The 18,118-nt window shown below is 36.8% G+C and overlaps 1 protein-coding gene and 1 long non-coding RNA gene across 2 annotated transcripts; both read left to right on the top strand.

The window, feature by feature from the left end:
- Positions 1-8,492: 8,492 nt before the first annotated feature.
- LOC130466950 (uncharacterized) lies at positions 8,493-13,993 on the top strand. The gene is made up of 3 exons (XR_008927109.1): positions 8,493-8,536; positions 8,738-8,839; positions 13,841-13,993. It is a non-coding gene; the product is annotated as an uncharacterized lncRNA (long non-coding RNA).
- A 2,151-nt stretch (positions 13,994-16,144) lies between these two features.
- LOC130466949 (uncharacterized) lies at positions 16,145-17,708 on the top strand. The gene is made up of 6 exons (XM_056835488.1): positions 16,145-16,469; positions 16,566-16,769; positions 16,858-16,965; positions 17,057-17,138; positions 17,224-17,325; positions 17,461-17,708. Exons 1-6 carry the CDS (start codon positions 16,306-16,308, stop codon positions 17,560-17,562), a joined length of 762 nt encoding a protein of 253 aa, XP_056691466.1. The 5' UTR covers positions 16,145-16,305; the 3' UTR covers positions 17,563-17,708.
- Positions 17,709-18,118: the final 410 nt, after the last annotated feature.

Raw genomic sequence — 18,118 nt, 5'->3', positions numbered from 1 at the left:
AAAAAGAAGAGGATTACCGGTGAGGTCGCCGGTGGCTGAGGAGTGTTGGGCGGCTCGGCGACGGCGTGGAGGGAGAGAGGACGAGAGAGGAGGGTTTCCTCTTTTCTTTCTTTTTTTGTTTCACGTGAGTATGGAGGGAAGAGAGAGGAGGGTTTGGTTTGTTTTTTTTTTTTACGTGAATGAGGAAAAGAGAAGGGAGTATGGTTTTTGGGTTTTGTTGGTTTGGGCTTTGCCCAATTGGGCTAGGAGTAGAATTTAGGTTGCTGAATCCGAAATGGTTAGGATTTGCTTTCTAATTTCAATAGAACGTGATTTCAAAATCCGAATTCGTTTTAACGTAAAATTCAAAATCAATTTTGATTTCATAAATCATTAAAATATTCAAAATGTAATAACATAATTATATTTTAATTACATATTCATTTCTAAAATTCGTAAATTACATTTAAATATATTAAATATACGTTAAAATATATAAATAAAATATAATAAAATTACGGGGGATTACAGTTAGTTTCTATTATCAAATTCACATTCCTATTCTAAGCTAGCTTGACTTTGTTAGACTCATTCTCACCGTTCTCTTGGGACGATCCCGAACTTGCCACTATAATCAATATAGTTGGTTAGTTAGGTGTTCTTATAAATATTGTTTGATTAGGTGGTATTCGTATAACGACGCGAAAATCGCTTGTCATCTATTTCCTGTTTTAAGTAAGCAAGAATCAATGTCTTCATAATTGGATAGCAGAGGGTAGAGGATTCATATTACTTACCAACTTCAGCAAAAATTTTAAATGCCTCCCTTTTTCTCTTGCCAATTTTACTTTGCAAAAAATCACACATCATAAGACAACATATTCGTCCAACTTTATAAGCGCTCTACTAGATGAATTGCTGACTGATTTTACTTGTATAGTCAGATCAATTTATCAATTGATACATTTTGAGGTCAATGGCTAGATGTGGATTATACGATATGTAACACCCTAATAATTCCTTGCTTTTATAAAACCATTTTCCAACTTAAAATAAAGGAATTACTAAAGTATTACCGCAACCGTGATAACGGTTAAGGCTAGTACCAGAATTACGCAGCGGAATTTAATGTCAACTAACTTTAAAAAAAACATCATTAATGAAATGTCGAGGCCTCCTACAATTTGGAAGCATAATGGCCCAAAACCCAAAACATAAATAGTTTCAAACATTTCAACATAATTAAAGTATTATTTAATAGTTAAAAATACGAAAACATGCAACTCTCTTGATCATCCCAAGCCACATGATTCCGATCTACCAACCTGCTATATTATTCTACTCCACATCAATGCAAGTGCAAATGATAGATCATCATAGGGTCATTAAAGCAAAGGCCATGACCAAAACACACAAAGCACGTAGTCAGCAAAAGCTGAGTACTTACAAGAATAGAGTGAAATGAAACAAAAACATGCATCACTCACCAAGTACTAATCAACATGCAATAGCCATATAATAATTAACAACCAATCATGAATACAAGACTCGACACCTCACTCGACTCTTGACTCACAATTTAATTAGAATAAGCTTCGAACGGCCCAAAAGAATAATCCACAAAGGGAAAAGGTGATGGGAGCCAACCATACACCAAATATATAATAATAAAATCGGGCCATACCGAGTGTCGGGCCATACCGACGGAATTCCTGCGCATAATATAAATGAAACAACGTCTTGAATCATTAGTAGGAGTACGAGCTTTCCGGCAAGACTCCCCCCATTGTTCATACTCAAGGTATATACGTTCCAAGAGTTTTGAAGCTTGTTCTGGTTGCACTTTACGTTTATTAATATTTTATTAAAGGCGAACTCAAGACTCACCAACATGCACACATACAATTAATAGACAACAACCAAAACAATCTTATTTTAAATGCTTTAGGACTTGTGATCAACAAGGCAAGACACTTGTGATATTACTACCATGTTCCTCCTCACCAAGGTGAGACTCCACATCATGCACATTAACATGAGGGTTGTTCCCTTGCACGACAAATCCTAATTCATTTCATACATAATATTTCCAACTGAACCCTACATGTGCGGTGGCTTACGTGAGCTAACCCTTCACATGTGGTAAAATAAATAGTACAACGAAGTACGAATAATTGGCTCAAAGTATGCTAGACATCCCGTACAATAGCATACAAATAAATAATCCATCCCTTGCATGTGAAATAAACCATACATGCATAAATATTGAACAACATGATTGACAATGAAATCCATACTCATAATAATTCCAACATGCTTGTTCAACAATTAATCAAATAAATCCAACATCACAAATCACCCGCTTGTTCACCAAAATAAACATGATCCCACATAATGTAATTCACATCATCAACAATCATGTAATGTCATTGACAAAAGGTGTGGTCGTCCTAGACTTGTACGTACCTTGAATACTTAAGCGTAGGGGCCACTTTGCAATAACGAGCACTCAACTAGAAATCACCTCCTATCATCAAAATAATGAAACTTAAATTATTTCCATGTTCATTAAATTTCCGACAACTTTATAAAATTTAAAACCTCCTTTAGGCTTTAGAATTCAATCGTTTTTCAATAATAAAAACGTCTCAATTTGCAAAATCAATCCCTAGTACGAAAACATACTTTTTCCGCCTTTAAAATCAATAAAAATCAACACTTTAAACCTTTATTCAAATCTGAAAATATAATAACTAGTAGAAAAAACCCCTGTTGCAGCCCCCTTGTTGCAGCGTACAAGTATAAATACGCTTCAACAACCAGTCGGTCAACGCGGGTCAAACCCTTTAAAGGGTTATCGCAGCGTACATTTTGGTTGTTCGCAACAAATGCGTTTGTTGCAGCGTACAAAATAAAAGCCCGCAGCAACAACCCGTAGTTATTGCAGCGTACATGTTAATGCCCGCTGCAACAAGTCCGCGTTTCAAATTAAAATTTTTACTTTCCTAGTTGCAACGTACAAACCGCGCTCAATCTCTGTTCCTTCTCTGCTATAGCTCCAAGCCTTTTCCCTTAAACAAATATCCAAGGTCGTCGTCGAACTCAGCTCGCGTCGCCGTCGAACCCAAGAGTTGCTCAGCCCTGCGTCGCTGTCTTGGTTCCGTTGGTTGCTCATCTCCCCGTCGCGTCGTGGTTCAGCCCTGCGTCGCTGTCTTGGTTCCGTGGTTCCGTGGTTCAGCCCTGCGTCGCTGTCTTGGTTCCGTGGTTCAGCATCTCCCCGTCGCGTCGTGGTTCCGGTGGTTGCTCGGCGTCGTGGTTCCGGTGGTATGGTGTGTTCAATTTATATTTTCGTTTTTTATTTTCGTTTTCAGATTAGGGTTCAATTTTAGTTTTTGATTTTCGTTTTGATTATTGTTTTTGATTTTCGTTTTTGATTTTCGTTTTGATTTTCGTTTTTGAAACTTAACGACCCAACGAAGTAAATGAGGATTGCTATGTTTCCGAGTATAGATCTATTTCTTTAAAAAGCACACAGCCACTATTTAAGCTTGCTCATAACAAGTAATGGGGAATGGCCTAAGGCTGTTGCTGACTGCTACTCACCCCTTCAGACTGTTGTTTGGATGTTATTTTGCTGATTTCCAAGAGGCTTTTGGATTACCTTTTTTTTTTTAAATTTTTTTAATTTCCAAGTATGCTCAAAGTGTTGAATACATCACTTAGATCAGTAGTATCAGGCCCTTCAAAAACATCAGTATTCACCCGTCTTCTTGGTAGAGTTGGGAAGGGGAACTCTTCATTTGCAGGACCTTACAAAATAATCTCTGTTATCCAACCATCTGGGTTAAAATTCTGTTTTAAGATCTCAAACCTTTGTGTACAGACGATATGGGATGGCTGCTTGACTCAAGTTTACCTCAAGTCAGTTGTGAGTCAAAACCATTAAGTGGTCGTTGTAAACCCAAGACCTTCAGGAAATCACTGGCCTTTGTCCACACTGATTTAGACTATTTAGTATTTACACTGAAAAAGAAGAGTTGAACATTTTCAAGGCTCTCACATATGCGCATGAACTAGCTCTTGTACCTCTCAAAACCTTCCTCTAAGAAACTTTAGCATACGAGCCACACAAACATCATATATAAACTTGAAAGAAATAAGTAGTGTGATGCAGAACATCGTGCCCATTACCAACTGAACTCGTCAAATCTCAGCAATTAAAGATTATTTTTAACTGTAAGTCTGCTATCTTCTGAGCCCCACTTTTTATCAGCTTATTGGCTGCTGCTTTGTGGGTGCGACATTCCGGCCACCTGCCACTTTAGGATAGCTTTTAAATCCTGGAATACTAGAGCCTTGTTTGGAGTAAAGGAAGTTCCTACAGTATTTTTCAACCTCCTCCATTATTAGGCAAAAGAGATATCTGATTCCAATAGGTTTAAAGGATAAATAACACCACATTTTTGCCGACTGAAGCCTATCAGCATATATGAAAGGCTTCTTATAGCCCAGGTTACAGGATTTTATTCTGGCATTACCCTTCTTCCTTCCCCGAGGTTACGTAAGCACTTAGTTCCGCACTTGAATGCTGCGTTAATGCCAATAACTTGAATAATGTGATTGCTACGTGGTGATGTGGTAGATAGTTAATTTCCTGTTACATGCATTCTATGAGAAATATCTGAATTTGGCCCTCGAACTATTTTCGTTTGATTTTCGTTTTGATTTTCGTTTTGATTTTCGTTTTGATTTTCGTTTTGATTTTCGTTTTTATTTTGATTTTTTTGGCTGTTTTTCAATTATTTCTTTTATTTGCAGTTAATTGTGAAGATGGGTAGATACGCATATGGTTGAAGAGAGGGGAGATGATCGTACTGCCAGCATAATCTATCATCGTGCTTGTTCGAATTTCAACAATTGCATAAGGTATTGATATATCTAATTATCTTCATAAAATTTCTCTTTTCCTCTTTTGAAAGTTGAAATCAATAGTACAGTAAGTGCATATCATTTTTACGATAAATAAAATTTGGATAAGTATAGTAAGTGTAATAATAAAACGTGTACATTAGTATTCTATGCTTAAGTATCCATTCCGTTTTACTTATTAGGACTGTTTTTGGACTTCTAATATCACTTCAGTGAAGCATTGATAAACTTAAATGATGTAACCAAAGATTTGCGGAACTTCTTAATGATTTTGTGACTTCTTAATATATGTGTTTATGTGTGGAACCTTTTGTTGTTGTTATTAGTAATGAGTCGTCGTTGGATGTATGGTGACCATACTACGGCAGAATACTTGAGTGGGGTCGCAGAGTTCATTAGATGTGCTTTAGCACACCAACGGAGTACAAAAGCCGAAAAAATCTATTGTCCCTGCCGTGATTGTAACAATATCAAGCGGTTAGGTGACATTGATGAAATTGAGGATCATTTATTTCGCCGTGGGTTTAAGCAAGATTACCATGTTTGATTTTGGCATGGTGAAACAATACCTGATCGTCCAAGTTCTAGTGTCCATGAATTTGATGTTCAGAGTAATGAGAGTGATGATGATATTTATGAGAATAATGAGACGGATGATGATGAGGAAGAAGATGATGAAATAAATGAGATGATGGATGGGCTGAAAGATCACTTGGACGAACGACCTCAGATGTTCGAACAAGTATCAAAGGCTGCTGAAACTCCATTGTATCCCGGTTGTACAAAATTCAGCAAGTTGGAATGTGTGTCAATACTTTACAACCTCAAATGTAAAGGTGGTTGGAGAGATGAACACTTTGACACCTTATTGGAGTGGGTAGGTGAATTTTTGCCGGAAGGGAATGATATCCCCACCTCTACCTATTATGCCAGGAAATTGATGTGTCCCTTAGGCTTAGAGGTCGACAAGATAGATGCTTGCCCAAATGATTGTATCCTTTACAGAAAAGAGCATGAACATTTGGATGAGTGTCCAACATGCGGCGCATCTCGTTACAAACGCAAAGGGGCAAATTCAGCTAAGAGGGGCCCGCCTGCAAAGTCTTTGTGGTATCTTCCAATCATACCTAGGTTTGAGCGTATGTTTTCATTGAAGAAACAAGCAAAAAACTTAAGGTGGCATGCGGAAGTGAGGAAGAAAGATGGACTCCTTCGACATCCTGCAGATTCTGTTCAATGGAGAAATATTGATAAGAAATATCCTGAATTTGGTAAGGAGGTTAGAAATCTAAGGCTTGCTTTATGTGCAGATGGTGTGAATCCATATGGAACTCTAAGCAGTCAACATAGCACATGGCCGGTTCTTCTAGCAATTTATAATCTTCCTCCATGGCTGTGTATGAAGCGGAAGCATATCATGTTATCACTCCTCATCTCGGGGCCTAAGCAACCTGGAAATGACATAGATGTGTACCTGGCTCCACTCATAGATGATTTGAAATTATTGTGGAATTAAGGTGTTTCAATGTTCGATGCACACACCAATTCAAGCTTTACATTGCGAGCTATGGTTTTTTGTACCATAAATGATTTTCCGGCATATGGAAACTTGTCTGGATACAAAACCAAAGGAGAACAAGCATGCCCTATATGTGAAGAGGACATGAAGCCCACATGGTTGCATAATTTCAAGAAAAATGTTTACCCAGATTTCAGGAAGCACCTCAGTCGATATCACCCTTATCGTAAGAAGAAGAAAGAATTCAATGGGTTCACCGAGGAAAGAGTAGCTCGTACGCCTTTGACAGGATCACAGGTTTATGAACGAATAAAAAATGTTGAAACCAAATACGGCAAGTGCTACAAGTCCAAGTCTAAAAAGGGTGTTTTGTGGAAGAAAGTATCTCCATTATGGGATCTTCCCTACTGGAGAGATTTGTCGGTTAGGCATTGTCTCGATGTAATGCACATTGAGAAAAATGTGTGCGATGCTATCATTGGGACTTTGCTAAACATGCCTGGAAAGACTAAGGACAATGAGAATGTGCGGAAAGATATGAAAAAGAGGAATATTCGACCAGATTTGTGGCCTGTTGAAAAATCTGGTGCGGGTGGTACTAAGACTTATCTGCCTCCAGCGTGTTACACAATGTCAAGAAAGGAGAAGAAGCAGTTTTGTGAGTGCTTACATGGAATTAAGGTTCCCTCGGGATATTCGTCGAATGTAAAGCGCCTAGTATCTCTCTCGGACCTTAGGTTGGTTGGTATGAAGTCTCATGATTGCCATGTAATGATTAATGTGTTTTTGCCAATTGCACTTCGTGGGATATTGCCGAAACACGTGAGACATGTTATAACAAAACTTTGTGTGTTTTTCAATTCTATATGTGCTAAAGTGATTGATCCGGAGAAATTAGATTCTTTGCACAATGATATTGTTGAAACTTTGTGTCGATTTGAAATGTACTTTCCACCATCTTTCTTTGATATTATGGTGCACTTAATTGTCCATTTAGTTCGAGAAATCAAGTTATGTGGTCCGGTGTTCTTAAGATGGATGTATCCTTTTGAGAGATTTTTTGGGCATTTAAAGGACAAAACAAAGAATCGGGCAAGGCCGGAGGGTAGTATCATTCGGGGAGTCCTTGAGGAAGAGATATCTCAATATGTAGCTGAATTCTTAACAAGGCTTGAGCAAATAGGTCTTCCAAAATCTCGTCATGCAGGGAGGCTTGAAGGGCATGGGGTAATTGGTAAAAATGTGATCTCGCCTCCATCTGAAAGGAAGAATAAGGCACATCTTTGTGTGTTGCAGCATCTTACCGAGGTCAATCCTTACATAGATAAGCATTTGCTAGAATTGCAACAAAAGAATCCTAAGTTGAAGGAAAGAGCGTTGATGCAAGAACATAATCGCACATTTGTTGATTGGTTTAAGAAGGAAGTAGCCGAGGAAATGAAAAAAAATCTAGATGTTTCTGAAATGGTCCAGTGGTTAGCTCGAGGTCCTCGACTATGTGTTCTGTCTTATGAAGGGTATGATATCAATGGGTTCACATTCTACACTAGAAGACAAGATGAAAAGAGTGTGGTGCAGAATAGTGGAGTGAAGCATGTTGCAGCATCTAGGGTCTATGCAAGCGCCAAGGATAGAAGACCGGTTGATGCGACACAATCATATTATGGTGTTATCGAAGAAATATGGGAGCTTGATTACAACAAATTTACGATCCCTGTATTCCGGTGCAAGTGGGCCAACAACCATAATGGGGTGAAACAAGATGAAATTTTTCCTGGTTTAACATTGGTTAACTTTGATCGATTAAGTGATAGTGACGAGCCATTCATTCTAGCATCACAAGCTAAGCAAATTTTCTATGTGGTAGACAATGTTGATCCTATATGGCGTGCAGTTGCCCAAGGCAAGAGAAATATTCTGGGTATTGATGATGTTGTGGATGAAGATGAGTATGACAAGTACGATGAAACACCCCTGTTACCAACGGCTGTTCAACCGTTACCGGAGGAGGAAGATGCAAATAATACTAATCATATGCGTACAGATCATAGGGAAGGAATTTGGGTTGTAAACCGTAAATGAATAAGATGAGTTGGCTTCTGGGAATAGGTAATTCTAGCTAACTGAATATCAGATTAAATGTATCTTTTCTAGCATTTAGGAAGGTGTAGTTTGTACTTCCACATCTTTAATTCTTATTTTATACTTCCATTGTGTTCATGATTATACTTTTCTAGCTTTCTTTAATTCTTACTGTACTTCCACATCTTACTTTTGTTCCTGACCAAAGTTTTCTAACTTTCTGCGCAGATGACTTGAGATCCCCGAGTCAGAAATTTTCAGAAGCTTTCGGTGATTTGTGTCTTTTCAGAAGTTCTCAGAATCGGAAAATAAAGCACGTATTTACTTTTGGTGAGTTGTGCGTTTTCTCCTAGTGTTGCGCTAATTAACATGTCTCCTAATCTTGAGCTAGAATGACCTAAATCAAAACGAGCGGGCTTAAATTGACCTTAGTTGAATAAATTGACCTAAATTGATCTTAGTTGACTAAATTAGCATAAATATGAACCATAACTACCAAACAAGTCTCAAATGGCATAAATTGATTGGATTGAGTCTAGGTAAGTTAAAACTAATCATATTAATCATTTAAAAGGATTAAAATGAGTGTTTAGGTTCTTTAGTTCAAAGTTGGGAGCGGAAATGTCATTTTAGCTCTATATATGACATATAACGACCCAACGAGCCATAAATGTGCATGAATAGGTTCGAATGAGTTTTAGAAACTTAAAACTATGCATATTAGTCATGTAATAAGAATAAAATGAGTCATTAGGTTCTTTAGTTCAAAGTTGGGAGCGAAAATGTCATTTTAGCTCTATATATGACCTATAACGACCCAACGAGCCATAAATGTGCATAAATAGGTTGGAATGAGTTTTAGAAACTTAAAACTATGCATATTAGTCATGTAATAGGATTAAAATGAGTGTTTAGGTTCTTTAGTTCAAAGTTGGGAGCGAAAATGTCATTTTAGCTCTATATATGACCTTTAACGACCCAACGAGCCTTAAATGTGCATAAATAGGTTGGAATGAGTTTTAGAAACTTAAAACTATGCATATTAGTCATGTAATAGGATTAAAATGAGTGTTTAGGTTCTTTAGTTCAAAGTTGGGAGCGGAAATGTCATTTTAGCTCTATATATGACCTTTAACGACCCAACGAGCCTTAAATGTGCATAAATAGGTTGGAATGAGTTTTAGAAACTTAAAACTATGCATATTAGTCATGTAATAGGATTAAAATGAGTGTTTAGGTTCTTTAGTTCAAAGTTGGGAGCGGAAATGTCATTTTAGCTCTATATATGACCTATAACGACCCAACGAGCCTTAAATGTGCATAAATAGGTTGGAATGAGTTTTAGAAACTTAAAACTATGCATATTAGTCATGTAATAGGATTAAAATGAGTGTTTAGGTTCTTTAGTTCAAAGTTGGGAGCGAAAATGTCATTTTAGCTCTATATATGACCTTTAACGACCCAACGAGCCTTAAATGTGCATAAATAGGTTGGAATGAGTTTTAGAAACTTAAAACTATGCATATTAGTCATGTAATAGGATTAAAATGAGTGTTTAGGTTCTTTAGTTCAAAGTTGGGAGCGGAAATGTCATTTTAGCTCTATATATGACCTTTAACGACCCAACGAGCCTTAAATGTGCATAAATAGGTTGGAATGAGTTTTAGAAACTTAAAACTATGCATATTAGTCATGTAATAGGATTAAAATGAGTGTTTAGGTTCTTTAGTTCAAAGTTGGGAGCGGAAATGTCATTTTAGCTCTATATATGACCTATAACGACCCAACGAGCCATAAATGTGCATAAATAGGTTGGAATGAGTTTTAGAAACTTAAAACTATGCATATTAGTCATGTAATAGGATTAAAATGAGTGTTTAGGTTCTTTAGTTCAAAGTTGGGAGCGAAAATGTCATTTTAGCTCTATATATGACCTTTAACGACCCAACGAGCCTTAAATGTGCATAAATAGGTTGGAATGAGTTTTAGAAACTTAAAACTATGCATATTAGTCATGTAATAGGATTAAAATGAGTGTTTAGGTTCTTTAGTTCAAAGTTGGGAGCGAAAATGTCATTTTAGCTCTATATATGACCTTTAACGACCCAACGAGCCTTAAATGTGCATAAATAGGTTGGAATGAGTTTTAGAAACTTAAAACTATGCATATTAGTCATGTAATAGGATTAAAATGAGTGTTTAGGTTCTTTAGTTCAAAGTTGGGAGCGGAAATGTCATTTTAGCTCTATATATGACCTTTAACGACCCAACGAGCCTTAAATGTGCATAAATAGGTTGGAATGAGTTTTAGAAACTTAAAACTATGCATATTAGTCATGTAATAGGATTAAAATGAGTGTTTAGGTTCTTTAGTTCAAAGTTGGGAGCGGAAATGTCATTTTAGCTCTATATATGACCTATAACGACCCAACGAGCCTTAAATGTGCATAAATAGGTTGGAATGAGTTTTAGAAACTTAAAACTATGCATATTAGTCATGTAATAGGATTAAAATGAGTGTTAGGTTCTTTAGTTCAAAGTTGGGAGCGGAAATGTCATTTTAGCTCTATATATGACCTTTAACGACCCAACGAGCCTTAAATGTGCATAAATAGGTTGGAATGAGTTTTAGAAACTTAAAACTATGCATATTAGTCATGTAATAGGATTAAAATGAGTGTTTAGGTTCTTTAGTTCAAAGTTGGGAGCGGAAATGTCATTTTAGCTCTATATATGACCTATAACGACCCAACGAGCCTTAAATGTGCATAAATAGGTTGGAATGAGTTTTAGAAACTTAAAACTATGCATATTAGTCATGTAATAGGATTAAAATGAGTGTTTAGGTTCTTTAGTTCAAAGTTGGGAGCGGAAATGTCATTTTAGCTCTATATATGACCTATAACGACCCAACGAGCCTTAAATGTGCATAAATAGGTTGGAATGAGTTTTAGAAACTTAAAACTATGCATATTAGTCATGTAATAGGATTAAAATGAGTGTTTAGGTTTGTTAGTTCAAAGTTGGGAGCGAAAATGTCTTATTTTAGCATAAATATGAACCATAACGACCAAACAAGTCTCAAATGGCATAAATTGATTGGATTGAGTCTAGGAAAGTTAAAACTAATCATATTAATCATTTAAAAGGATTAAAATGAGTGTTTAGGTTTGTTAGTTCAAAGTTGGGAGCGAAAGTGTCATATTAGCCTAAAAATGAGTTCTTAGGTTCTTTAGTTCATAGTTGGGAGCAAAAATGCCTCATTTTATCATAAATATGAACCACAACGACCAAACAAGTCTCTAATGTGAATAAATAGATCGGATCGAGTCTTGGAAAGTTAAAATTAATCATATTAATCATTTAAAAGGTTAAAATGAGTCCTTATGTTCGTTAGTTCATAGCTGGGAGCGAAAATGCCTCATTTTAGCATAAGTGGTGTTTTCTAGACTTATCTCATATGAGTATATGATTTCATGATATAAGAGAAGTGAGATTGTCAGATTTCCTCATTAAGTTTCTTAATCATTGTTGCTTGAGTTTAAGTGAAACTCAATTACATAATTTCATTTTACGATCTAACTTACATACTACTCCGTACTATACTAGATTAATAGAACTTGTTTATAGAATGAGTTAGCTGCCCTGCATTCTCATATTGCCTCAACAAACACACCAAGAATGACAAAGAACATTGCAGATCAGATCAGCACAGATCAATGCAGATCAGATGAGGGTAGCACTGATCTGTGTTGATCTGTTCTGCACTGATCTGTGCTGATCTGATCTGCACAGATCAGTGCAGATCAGATCAGCACTGATCTGTGCTGATCTGTTCTGCAGATCTGATCAGTGCAGAACAGATCAGCACAGATCAGTGCTGATCTGATCTGCACTGATTTGTGCAGATCAGATCAGCACAGATCAGTGCAGAACAGATCAGCACAGATCAGTGCTGATCTGATCAGCACTGATCTATGCTGATCAGATCTGCACAGATCAGTGCATTCCACATATATAATTTTTCATGCTTGTTGGCTTGTTGCTGCTATAGAGTTCAAATTCTTTGATATGATTTGATTCTTTGAAGGCCGGAGCATGTGTCAACTTAGTATTCTATCAATTGTTCAATTACATTGTAAAGCGATGTTTTGGTCCCTAACAAAAAGCGGAGAGGAATAAAAAGAGGGAAAAGGGGTGAAATGGATCAAGGAAGGGATGTGAAGGTTGGTTTTTCTGGTGATGTATCCATGGTGGGTGGAAGTGAGAGTTGCTTTAGTGGTGACTAGTGAGGTGACGGTGATAGTGGTGGTGAGGTGATGGTGGGGTGGGGTGGATTGATTTGGGATGATGGTGGTGACCATTGAGTCATTGACCAATGAGAGACTGATAGAAATTTGGGGGAATCCAAGTCCAGGGGGAAGTCTGGGGAACCAAACAGCCCCTAAATTTCTTTCTCTCTATGCTGTTCTTATTGATTTTCCATTATGTTGAGCTTTGACATATTTACACTTAAATTTCTCGTTCATTCTTCAATTAGTGCCATCTCTTTTGCATGATCCCCTTTGCACAAACTAGAGACTTAAAATTGGTGGGGAGTGGTACTGTTAGTTGCTGTTGTTTCAAAATTGACCTTGATTTATCTCTTCTGACTGCCATAAAACTAGCATCTGCAAATCCTTGATGAAATTTTATTAACCAAATATTTGGTTAAAATAGTGTCAATTGTTCCTCTATGGTTTCACTTTAAAAAAATGGACTTACCTGACTACCTGTCTCAAGCTGCAGATGCAACAGTCATATTGTTATAATTCGAAAAAAATCAACAAGGGGGGAACATTGCAGATCAGGTCAGCACAGATCAGTGCAGATCAGATCAGCACTGATCTGTGCTGATCTGTTCTGCACTGATCTGTGCTGATCTGTTCTGCACTGATCTGTGCAGATCAGATCAGCACTGATCTGTGCTGATCTGTTCTGCACTGATCTGTGCTGATCTGTTCTGCACTGATCTGTGCTGATCTGATCAGCACTGATCTGTGCTGATCTGATCTGCACTGATCAGTGCAGATCAGATCAGTGCAGAACAGATCAGTGCAGATATCACAGATCAGATCAGCACTGATCAGTGCAGATCTGATCAGCACTGATCTGTGCTGATCTGTGCTGATCTGATCAGTGCAGATCAGTGCTGATCTGATCTGCACTGATCAGTGCTGATCTGATCTGTGATATCTGCACTGATCTGATATCCTTCTGTATGCTAGAGCACTGATTTGCTGCTGCGCGCACATTTTGTAACCACTCTTCTGTATGTTTTACTTGATGCAGGAACAACATAGGTACGATGAATGAAAACCAAATTGTTGTTAGGCATGAATCAGAAGGTGGCAAGACTCCCACAACGCGTGACGAATCACAAGATGTTAGTACGATTACAAAGACCATTAAAGGCCGTGGTCCGTCAAAAGGTGTTAAAGTCGCTAAGCCTATGTTCCATTTCTACCCCGATACCTGATGACCTCCACTTAAATGATTCTGCCAGAGTTGACCTTGATGTTAGTGCTACAAGAACCACTCGTCACATCTTAGTGCCGCAACCACGCGAGCTAAAGGTACGACGTAGTCACTCTTTTTTAACATAGTTGCTTGATCCTTTTATGTTTTTAGTTGACATTTACATAATAATCTGTATCACTTACAAAGTTGCATTGAAACCTTTGTTTATGAAGGAAAGGACTCCATGTCGTCTTGCCCTTGAGGAGAAAGTTTCAGGCAACAACATTGTCGTGGCGGATGGTATGGTACAACCCTCAGATGGTGCATTGCCCCAACATTTTACATCGATGAAGCCTGGTCACTATAAAGTCCAAGTTGATTTTGTTTACGACGGACATGTTGATGATATTCTTCCGGTACCTACGGGAGATGGTTTCACTAACTTAGGCGGTGCTCTGGGTAGTTTTGTGCAATGGCCCATACACTTAGTGATTTTCGAAGACGGCGAGGTATATATGTTTTATTGTTTAGAATGTATATGTTCACGCAAGCACATTCGACATCTTACCTACTCTTGTTTTTGTTGAATTTTAAAGAATTGTATTTCACCTCCTAAAAAGAAGTCCAAGTCTAATGTTTCTAAAGAGAGGGATGGTAGCTCCAAGAAAAAGACAACGGTGTTAGCGGCCCAAAAGAAGACAACAGACTTACCATCCAAGGTAAACCCTCTAAAACTCATTCGAACCTAAAATGACATTTTCGCTCCCAACTTTGAACTAAAGAACCTAAGGACTCATTTGATTCTTATTACACGACTAATATGCATAGTTTTAAGTTTCTAAAACTCATTCGAACCTAATTATGCACATTTAAGGCTCGTTGGGTCGTTATAGGTCATATATTAACCTAAAATGACATTTTCGCTCCCAACTTTGAACTAAAGAACCTAAGGACTCATTTGATTCTTATTACACGACTAATATGCATAGTTTTAAGTTTCTAAAACTCATTCGAACCTATTTATGCACATTTAAGGCTCGTTGGGTCGTTATAGGTCATATATTGAGCTAAAATGACATTTTCGCTCCCAAATTTGAACTAAAGAACCTAAGGACTCATTTGATTCTTATTACATGACTAATATGCATAGTTTTAAGTTTCTAAAACTCATTCGAACCTATTTATGCACATTTAAGGCTCGTTGGGTCGTTAAAGGTCATATATAGAGCTAAAATGACATTTCCGCTCCCAACTTTGAACTAAAGAACCTAAACACTCATTTTAATCCTATTACATGACTAATATTCATAGTTTTAAGTTTCTAAAACTCATTCCAACCTATTTATGCACATTTAAGGCTCGTTGGGTCGTTAAAGGTCATATATAGAGCTAAAATGACATTTTCGCTCCCAACTTTGAACTAAAGAACCTAAACACTCATTTTAATCCTATTACATGACTAATATGCATAGTTTTAAGTTTCTAAAACTCATTCCAACCTATTTATGCACATTTATGGCTCGTTGGGTCGTTATAGGTCATATATTGAGCTAAAATGACATTTTCGCTCCCAAATTTGAACTAAAGAACCTAATGACTCATTTTATTCTTATTACATGACTAATATGCATAGTTTTAAGTTTCTAAAACTCATTCGAACCTATTCATGCACATTTATGGCTCGTTGGTTCGTTATATGTCATATATAGAGCTAAAATGACATTTCCGCTCCCAACTTTGAACTAAAGAACCTAAACACTCATTTTAATCCTATTACATGACTAATATGCATAGTTTTAAGTTTCTAAAACTCATTCGAACCTAATTATGCACATTTATGGCTCGTTGGGTCGTTATAGGTCATATATAGACCTAAAATGACATTTTCGCTCCCAACTTTGAACTAAAGAACCTAAGGACTCATTTGATTCTTATTACACGACTAATATGCATAGTTTTAAGTTTCTAAAACTCATTAGAACCTATTTATGCACATTTATGGCTCGTTGGGTCGTTATAGGTCATATATTGAGCTAAAATGACATTTTCGCTCCCAAATTTGAACTAAAGAACCTAATGACTCATTTGATTCTTATTATATGACTAATGTTAATTGACTATTGTTATAGGAATTTTCGCATCCAAAGAAGTCGAATTCTAAGCCTAAGTCCAACTTAGAGGTCGTGGGTAGTTGTGATCGTAAAACACAAGAATCAACCACCAAAAGCAAGAAAGCGGGACTTGTACACGATGCAATTCAAGGTCTTGGCCCGTCATGCAAATACTTGCAGTTTATCATGACTTCGGCGCCTGATGATATATATGATAATACTACCATCCCATTGGCGGCCTCAGTTTGGCACTCGGATTTTGATCAAGAAACATACATAACTGCGTCTGATATAGGAGAGTTCCTTCGCGGGGCGTGCTTAAACATTTCAGCGATCCAAGTCTACATATTGTAATTAAATGTTTTATTGTTGTTAATAAAACTATTATTTCTTTGAAGTTTTTTCTCTTTATCGATCTTAATAGTGTAATCTTGTTTATTTTGTAGGTGTTTATTGCACGATCATGCCAAATCATTTGAAATGTCTCGGATTTCGTTCATTTGTCCCGAGATTATGTCAAGCACTAGAATCAAGGCCGACCCTGGAGCGCCAACAATGTATTTGAAAAACATTTTCCAAGCTGAAATTGAAAAGGAGAAGATGGGTAATCCTAACCTAACTAATTGGTTTTTAATCCCATATAATCAAGAGTAAGTGTGTTATATTATATAAGTTTCATATAAAATATTAATTATTATTGTTATTAAATATTTAATATATCATTTATAAATTATACAGAAATCATTGGAATTTATACGTGATGGACCTACGTAGAGGTTATGTATATATTTTCGATTCTGCTAGAGATCCACGTCGAACAGATTATGCATGGGGAATCTTGAGTTTGTAAGTTCTTTTGCTTACAAATTACATTAGTCTTTAAGAAACCTAAGCCAAAATCATATTCATGAGTACCCATGTTTCGTTAATTTTCTAGGGCATACCAAGTGTACAAGTGCAATGGTGGGCATTGTCCGAATAAAACGAGTTTTAAGTCGTGTAAACCCATTCATATAGAGGTATAACATGTTTCTTAATTAGCTTTTTGCTTTGTTTTTATTAATTATTGGCCTTGCAAGATAAAGTATTATGTTTCTTAATCAGTGTGCTCAACAAATCGGCGGAACTGAGTGTGGCTATTACGTTATGAAGTTCATGTTAGAGATAGTCACGTTACAACATGACTATGAAGGCCGGCTAGATGAGGTAATTAAGTAACTAATTGATTCGTATTCTAGACTATTAATACATTGTCATTAGTTGCTTGAATGTTAAAATGTGACATTTCATTTGCATTTAATCGATCTAATATATGCTCCATCAATTTTTTGTTTTTGTAAGGTCTATACTCCGAGGACTGCGCCTTATGCTAGTGAGGAAATTGATGTGGTTCGTGAGCAATGGGCGAAGTTTTTTACCACCAAGTATTTATTATTGACCTGATGGCGCTTGATCGTGTTGGTTTAGATGTTATAGAACAATCTTTTATGTTAAAATGTATGCGTACGTTGAAATTGGAACGTAAATGTATTTAAATGTATCGGTATGTGCACTTTTGGTTTTGGGATATATACAAAACTCCAGTTGTTGTTTTTATATTTGTTATACAGGTTGCGTTATTCTATTATTGTTTTGACAGGTTTCTATATTTGGTGCAAGGCACTCTAGGTATCCCTAAACAAAATTAGAATTTTCCCGCCAAAAGTGCTTTTTTGCAGCGTACATATATGTTGTACGCTGCAACAAGGGAAAAAAATTTCGCAAAAATTCAGACTTGTTGCAGCGTACAAATAAATGTACGCTGCAAAAAATTGAGTAATTCAGACTTGTTGCAGCGTACAAATAAATGTACGCTGCAAAAAGTTGGGTCTGTTGCAGCGGGCTTTTATATGTACGCTGCAACAAGTCCAAAATTTTGCCAATTTTTTGGCACTTGTTGCAGCGTACATCTAAAAGCCCGCTGCAACAAATCACTTTTTGCAGCGAACATGTACGCTGC

Source organism: Spinacia oleracea, chromosome 2, assembly GCF_020520425.1.
Source record: "Spinacia oleracea cultivar Varoflay chromosome 2, BTI_SOV_V1, whole genome shotgun sequence".
In the NCBI taxonomy this organism is placed as follows: Eukaryota; Viridiplantae; Streptophyta; class Magnoliopsida; order Caryophyllales; family Amaranthaceae; genus Spinacia; species Spinacia oleracea.
The sequence above is the reverse complement of the archived record's forward strand: the minus strand, read 5'-3'. Positions and strand labels throughout refer to the sequence as shown.

What these genes read in the sequence shown, in the direction of transcription:
- LOC130466949 (XM_056835488.1), top strand. Translation starts at nt 16,306, where the DNA reads ATGACTTCGGCGCCTGATGATATATATGATAATACTACCATCCCATTG. An exon ending in TTAATCCCATATAATCAAGA is followed by an intron (nt 16,770 to 16,857) that starts GTAAGTGTGTTA and finishes TAAATTATACAG; the next exon opens with AAATCATTGGAATTTATACG. An exon ending in GCATGGGGAATCTTGAGTTT is followed by an intron (nt 16,966 to 17,056) that starts GTAAGTTCTTTT and finishes TTAATTTTCTAG; the next exon opens with GGCATACCAAGTGTACAAGT.